Source organism: Neltuma alba, unplaced genomic scaffold (genome assembly GCF_004799145.2).
Source record: "Neltuma alba isolate B1F8T4 unplaced genomic scaffold, ASM479914v2 tig00012701_pilon, whole genome shotgun sequence".
In the NCBI taxonomy this organism is placed as follows: domain Eukaryota; kingdom Viridiplantae; phylum Streptophyta; class Magnoliopsida; order Fabales; family Fabaceae; genus Neltuma; species Neltuma alba.
The window spans coordinates 96,881-104,774 of record NW_021637128.1 but is presented as its reverse complement, the minus strand read 5'-3'; the positions used below and the strand labels follow the sequence as shown (position 1 = coordinate 104,774).

The window sequence follows — 7,894 nt, the reverse complement described above, 5'->3', positions numbered from 1 at the left end:
AATTTCATTTATTAGTTGTTACTAATAAGTCCTTAAGGGATATACTACCTCCGGTCCTAATTATAAGAGCTAGTTAACTAATTTGAGGAGACTAAGGAAAGAAGTTAAGTTAGTTATTTGTAATAATATATGTTTTTTCTTAAAATATCCTTGCTAATTAAATGTATTGGCTATAACTACATTGTTAGAAGGATTATTTTGAGAAAAAATGAATAAATATGAGAGACAAAGTGGATTGGGATCTTATATTTAAGATCAAAATAAAAGTAAATAAGATCTTATATTAAGGACCGGAGATAGTAATATTTATAGGCTTGCCTTGTAAATGATACAATTGAACTTGTAAATATGAAAATCTGATTTGTAAATGTTAAATTTTTGGGATTAAATGAAATTCAGAAGACCTATTTATATTTAATTTTCTTACTTGAAACTTATGAATAATTTTTTGTAATTTTATCAATAATTCCTTTAGTACGGATATTATTGAATAATCGTGATGGAGATAACGATTGAGATGATGGGTAGTTTTAAAAAGATAGGGTAAGTTAAAGCTAGGAGAAGAACATTTATTTTGGCGGGCATGGGATTCAGGCTGATCATGACATTCATTTTTGGCTTGGTGTGACATGACATGCAATTTTAATTTGCTGGGTGTTATCTTTAGTTTTTCTTTAGTCTTTATGTTTTAGGAAGTTTGATGTCTCGTTTTGCTGTTACTTTTGTTTATTAGTGTTTGGGGTATGCTGGAAGGAAAAAAAAAACTGTTTTTTGTTGAGTTTCGGTTGCTTTGATGATATGAATTTTGTATAGCTAAAATAACAGGAAAATACTAACAGGGCTAAGTTTAATAGATATGATTAATCTCTCACAACATAACAAGTTAATGTTCAAATTCCCACTAAAGAGGTGCTTACATTTAGAATCCGACAATACCTCAAATAGAATTACTTATACATAGCCAAAAAAATAATAGGGAAATATTGATGTTTCCATGTATACACAATAACGTCAAGTCTCCATGTGACCTTGACTTCGCATTTTCGTAATTTGCAGCTGCCCAGCTCTTAGAATTTTAGAAAGCTATGATCCATAGGTGAGCCTGAAGCGCTCCTGCAAGTAGTCCCCACTGCGGATTGGAGGAAATCTGCGTTCAACAGCATTAGCAAAGATTGATTAGCTTTGTGGTTTCTATCCTCTAAACTAACATTTCAAAGGCATATAGTAACACAAATCCAAAAACAACGAAAAGCACAAGAACATGCCTAATCTGATTTGTTCATGAAAACTATCCCTTTCTTTATATACTATTTCCAGTTCTTAATATAAGATCTCGTTTGATTTTTATTTTGGTTCTAAATATAAAACCCCAATCTACTTTGTCTTTCATATTTGTGTATTTTTTTTCTTTAGGGTAGTCCTTCTTATAATGGTAGTTATAACCAATACACTTGATTAGCAAGGATATTTTAGGAAAGATAACACATATTATTACAAATAACTAACTTAACTTATTTTCTTGATCTTTTTAAATTAGTCAGCTAGTTCTTATATTTAGGACTGGAGTAAGTATAACTATTAGAATCGGGTATTATCTAATTAGATTTGGGAATCACACTGTTCAGTTTAGGAACTCAATATGACCCCCCCCCCCCCCAAAAAAAAGTTTTACAGGGTTCGATCCAAACTCTTGGCCTTATTCAAAAGGAATCAAGTTTCTTTCATTTAACCCAACTATAGTTGGTAGAAAAAGTCCCTTTTAAATGTTGGTTTTAAAAAAAATGAAAACAATATACTTATTCTAACCTGGGGGGCGATGATTCACTGCAGCAGCTTTCAAGGCATTCCACCACGCAGTCTGGATTTGGGTCTAGAAAGAAAGCCACCTGTATTCACACCAGGTTTCTCAAGAAACTAATCACACCACATCAAGCTAATTAGGAGAACCTCATCAACATAGCATCTGGACCCAAAAAAAAAAAAAATCCACTTTGCCCTCCAAAAAAGGTATTCCTTCTTCCACTTTAGAGGACAAACTGTAACCTAAAGCCCTCCAAAAAGGTAAAACAATCCTTGGTATTATGAGTAATGATTACAGAGATTGGTGGATAAAACATATTTAATATTTTAACCTTTTTGACCGGACTCGTTCAATAGTTACCACGCAAAATCATTCGAGATTAAAAATCTTTCATACGGGAAAGGTACGTCAATGTCATAACAGAGTGGTACCTTTTTCAGCCAAAAAATAAAAAGCAGAAACTTTATACGTTACCCAGTTTTTCACTATGACAGGTCCCAGAATGAACCATTGTCATCTAAGATCTCTACAAGAAAGTTTTCTGCCCTAACAACTTTATGAAGGGGATGCTCCCTCATTTGCAAGTGTCTGCATCAGAATAACCCGCTCAACCAAAAAAGTTTATTAGAACATTTAAGAATGTTTTCTTAATTGCCGAGTTAACAACATAGACCAAAAACTGGAAATACGCCAAATGACAAATGACAAAGAAGTCTGAGGTAGCATCTCATGGCTTCGCACTGCCTAAAGTTGAATGAGAATATTCGCATTTTCTCTCACTTATTGATTTTTCTACCCTTGGAACAAATTAAAAGACACTCATGAGTCATCTTCCAAAAAGATAAAGCAACAACAGTGAAAAAATAAAGCCATTAAGGAAGTAGTATAGTGATTACGGAATAGCGCTCCTTTCCAGCTGGCATAACCCTATGCAATGTTGACCTACAAGAATAATATTGACATAAGTTGAGAATGGCTTATATTTGCACTGAGACATTGAGTAGTAAGTAAACAGGTGCTAGCAACAAAGAAGTTTACTAACTTATGGTAAAAGAGACAAAAGAAAAGGCTTTCTAAGTTGATATAATGAAGGATTACCGGTACAAACAATTAGTCCACCTCTCCATCATGTCCCCAATGTTCACAATAAAGGCCCTGAAGATAGAAACTGAAAACACCTAACACTGGGAGGGCAATGCAGATAATATAACCATTTTCATGCTTTTATAAATAAATGACAATCCAGATAATAGTTAGTTTCATTTATTTGAATGTAAAGTGGCTCTAGTCAGCTTTAAAATCTCAAAACTAGTGATATTTCCTGCATAAAAGTTTCCTGGTCATGGACTCACCCCTCGATGTGAGGCACATCCTCCCAGAATTGTGGTTGCTTGAACTTTTCCTTGCAAATCTTTAAGAACGAAATCTTCGATTAAAAGCCTTTAATACAAGACTGTAAACTCGTGAAGCAAGTAAAGACTAGTGTGACAAAGAATTATCAAAAGAAGATGGGAACCTGAAGTCCTTGCACACCATCTGTCACCAACAGAGTTACCATACCGTAATCTGAGTGAGCTGAGGCACCACATATCTCTTCATCGGGCACCACTTCACCTAATAGAGTTGGCAGGCAAATCATCAACAGGAAAAAGGTTTTGTTCTTGGATGGTCACATTAAGAAAACACTTGGCCCTTGGCCCTCCAACAGATAATTGATGAAACAGACAGAATTTGTTAATAGCATATCAAACACTAGGCTATTAACCACTAACTCCGTCTTTTGGTAGGTATTTTAAACATCAAGTTTGATCCTGACAGGTACCTAAGTAGGAGGAAGACCCCTACCCTAAAAGCTAGCTGTTGAAATGGAAGAACCAATCCACTTAAATTTTCATCGAACATCCCATCCTCCTTAATACGGGACTTAGTATCCTATATGATACATGGGAATTAGGGATAAAAGGGGTAGTTTGGGTAATTTGGGGTCATATTAAGTCTATAAATAGGAGTCTTGAGGTTTGTAATGGGTGTCTAGTGAATACATTTTTACTGTTTACTCTATTTTCCCTCTTCTCTCTCTGTCTACCTCTAACACTATATTACCAAGTTATCATCAAATTCCTACAAAAGTTGCAGTTTTTATACCCACTCACGTAGCTAGTTTGCAAAGTGTCCGTATGAATAAAATAATCCAACACGATACAAATATACCAGAACTTAATCCACTATGCACAAGAAGTTTCAAATAGGCATTTAAGCTACAGAGCACACTCATTTGCTGTATAGTTCATACTTCACAGCATTCAAATCAACTACTGTAACCAAAGAAGATAAGTTGACTGTCATATTACAGGGGTTCTCCAGAAAGGAATAAATAAAACAGAATGACATATAATATTTGAAGCACATAGAAAAATGGGGGCTGCAATATGTTAATTAAGAAGATTGAAAGGAGTCAATTAGTGCTACTAAACCTGGATAATGCAAAAGGCGAAGAAAAGCTGCTGGTTTGCTTAGGGCCCCAATTTTCTCGAAGAAATCTTCATCCAGATTCAAGGACTGGGCCATTAAAGATAACAACTCTCTTCCAGCCACACTTTGAAAGAAAACAAGCATATTTAAATTTTGAGCTTCACATTAGAAAGAGAAAGAATAAAAGAATCATGTATCCGAATGCTCAGCCACCCTCTCCCCAAGGATATATAATTATCACACGCATAAAACAAAATATCAAAGTGTAAGTTCCCAATAAATACCCAGCCAAACCGTACTGTATAAGAAATAGTGAGATTTAAAGAGAAATTGAATTTCCTGGTCACAGAGCGAAGAACAGAAGTACATATTCAAAGAAAAAGAACAATGTTGGCCTTTTTATTACTGCTGGGTGAAGTTTTGTAGTAAGCAATCATCCTACATAATTGATAGCACAGAAAGATATACCAAGGAACTTACAGAAGTTTCCAGTATAGGGATTCCATTGTAGGTCTCCAATTTTCAAGTACTTCTGGAGGTTCCTTGCCAGATACATACGTCAAATAAAGTTCATGCACGAATCAAAATGTCTGACCATTATTGAGTAAACACTAACAGATTTTAAATACTTTACAAAACAAATACTACCTCTAGTCCTTAATATAAGAGTTAGTTGACTAATATAAATAGATTAAGGAAATTAGTTAAATTATTTATTTGTAAAAAATGAAACATTTAACATGTGTAATTACTACAAGGACTATCTTGGGAAAAATGGATAAATATAAGAGATAAAATAGATTAGGGTCTTATATTTAGGGCCAGATTTAATATCAACTAGCTTTTATATTAAAGATCGGGAATAGTATGAAATAGTATAGGCATACCTTCTGAAGGCCATTGATTCAGGTTAATACTTGCATGATCTGCTAAAGGACCAATGTAGAAGCTCTCTTTTGAATCACCTGATCATCGCATAGTTGATAATGATCAACATTATGCATCTTTTCCCATGAAAAGAAGAATTTGAAAGGACTTAGACAGCTTTCAACACTGACCCTATATCAGTCGCCTCAACCAATTTACATATCTATGTATAATGTAAAACTAACAAGCCATACTATTCACGAGTCATGAACAATATAACTCATTTCTCCAACTCCATGCAACACACGAGACTTGCACTAGCGTTTTACATTAAGAGCTAAAAAAAAAAGAAGTTGAGGCCAACCAGAGGCTCATATTTAAGTCTAATAAAAAAGGCCCGCCTGGGAAAAATGATTCCACCTATAGTCATATACTATAACCTTAGTTCCCTAAATGGACTTGTAGGACTATCCCCACAGTGGCTTAAGATTAAACCATAAACCTAAAAAACTGCCTGAGACTAATCAAAATCAGAAGTTACCTTTGGAGCCTGAAGTTGCATCCAGTTTCTCAGCATATAGAGGTGTATAACCTCTGTGTTCCTTGCGGGGATATTTCATTTTCTCTTCCACTGGAAGTAAGAAGAACTTTCTACTCTGATCAAACACTTTCTGAAGCAACTCTTTCTCCACCCCGTGGTTCACTAGGTAGAAAAACCCGTACTCAGTGCATGCCTGTAACACAGTTCCAACAACTACTATGAGTATGCTTCCGTTGGTGTAAATTTTAAAAATAGTCTAATGACCATGTGCAGCTGAATTCATTTAGTCCACAAACATGTAGCGAAGTATAGAACATTTGTTGTTTTCGTAAGGTTCTTGGTTTTTAAAATTAGAGAACTAGAGAGCTCTAAAAAAAGAAAATGCCGGGATTTTAGTGCATCGCAACTTAGCATAGTAACCAAAGATTATTCTACTGACCATGCCATTGAAACATGAAAAATCTGTCAAAGAAAGATTAAGTCATCGAAGTTTGATGGCCAAGTAATCATGCCATTTTAAATTGAAAATAAGCATATGGCAATCGTAAGAAGAACTTAACAGTTATCGACTTTACTAATTCTCTACAATAGAACCACACAATAGCTTAGATTTAATTCAAATTTAATGCTAAACAACGTTAAGTCCACTGCGGTAGTAAGTTGACAAGCTTTAAAGTCGATTTCTTTTGCGACATTTAATTGGACACAATATAAACTTAGAAAGAGGAAATGTAATTTTTCGTCCTACAAGCCTACACATCGCAATTCTCAACAATTTGATTTCTAAATTCAAAACCTGCACGATTAATACTAAAATATTTTACCTCACTGCTTATCAAAATCCAAATAAGCCAAATGTACGAGCTTACTAACAAGTTGTACCTTAAAATAATGCAATCGAGTAATTTTAAAGTCGAGACCAAATAGTTAAATATACAATGTCAGAGACTAAATTGAATCTAGGTAGACTTTGGAGTAGCCAGTGGTCCTTAAAATCTCTTTGATGCACTAAAGGCACCATGACCGACAAACTCCAGCAACAAAACCACACATGTATCAACGTATCAATATAAAAATTCATAGCAAGCCACACAATCTTTATGAAAAATAAAGAGTGGACTCATTTTTCAGTACAACGCAAAGCAGACACAAGGTCTCGAAGGGGAAAACCAGAGAAGCGGATGAATAAAAAAGAGAGCAAATAAAAGATAAGGAGGAAGGACCTGGCGGATCAATTTGGCGGTGGAGAAACGATCAGGTGAGGAGAGATCTATAATAGGGAGCTTCAAGGTTGCCGGCGGCATCTTCTTCCCTCCGCTGCTTCTGCTTCCTCAGTCTGTTGAGTGTTGAGCTAGCCAATTCCAAAATCGTTCCAAGTCCAACCTACTTCACGTGTGCTGCGAAATCGAGCAAATTGCAATCTGAAAAAGGCTAAAAAGACCAAAACAAAAAACTAGTTCAGCGGTTCAACCTCATCTTCAAACACCTTACGTTTCAATTTGACGTTGTCTCATCTTATTTTGAATCCATTATTCTCATCTTCAAAAGCCTTACGTTTCAATTTGACGTGGTCTCATCTTATTTTGAATCCATTATTCTGGAATCAACAGGAGCGCCAATGAAGACGACAGGTAGGCCAGACGACGATACTTCAAAAATTCTGATGCCGTCTTTTTCCCCCAAAAAAAAAAAATCTGTGATTGCACTTCCTATCCTCATTCCTCAATACTACCTTCGCTTTTTAATATAGAAGCTTATTTTATTTTTATTTTAATGTTTAATATAAGATTTAAATTTATTTTATCTCTCATATTTTTTTAAGACAATCTTTATAATAATGATAGTTTTAACCAATACATTTGATTAACAAGATATTTTAGGAACGATAATACCTATTTACTACCTCTAATCCTAATTATAAGACCTTATTTATAGACTGAATGTAGTATTACAAATGACTAACTTAACTAATTTTCTTAATCTACTCAAGTTAGTCAATTAATTCTTACATTAAGGACCAAAGATAGTATAAAATATAAGAATTTGTTTGACTTTTAATTTGATCATAAATATATGATCTTAATCTACTTTGTCTTTTATATTTATCTTTTTTGTAGTAGTTGTATATATTAAATATTTTATCAGATGATACTTGATTAATAAGGATATTTTAGAGAAGACAATACATATTTATTATAATTAACTAATTTAAC

General features: G+C 34.2%; 1 protein-coding gene across 1 annotated transcript; it reads right to left on the bottom strand.

The window, feature by feature from the left end:
* Positions 1-830: 830 nt before the first annotated feature.
* LOC114730066 (2-oxoglutarate-Fe(II) type oxidoreductase hxnY) lies at positions 831-7,265 on the bottom strand. Its single transcript, XM_028917083.1, has 12 exons — positions 7,153-7,265; positions 6,905-7,078; positions 5,682-5,874; positions 5,161-5,238; positions 4,754-4,805; positions 4,276-4,397; positions 3,318-3,415; positions 3,154-3,212; positions 2,900-2,956; positions 2,698-2,743; positions 1,807-1,886; positions 831-1,147 (listed from the first exon to the last, which is right to left on the bottom strand). The coding sequence occupies exons 2-12, from the start codon at positions 6,983-6,985 to the stop codon at positions 1,084-1,086; spliced, it is 930 nt and encodes a 309-aa protein (XP_028772916.1). The 5' UTR covers positions 6,986-7,078; positions 7,153-7,265; the 3' UTR covers positions 831-1,083.
* Between the last annotated feature and the right edge of the window lie 629 nt (positions 7,266-7,894).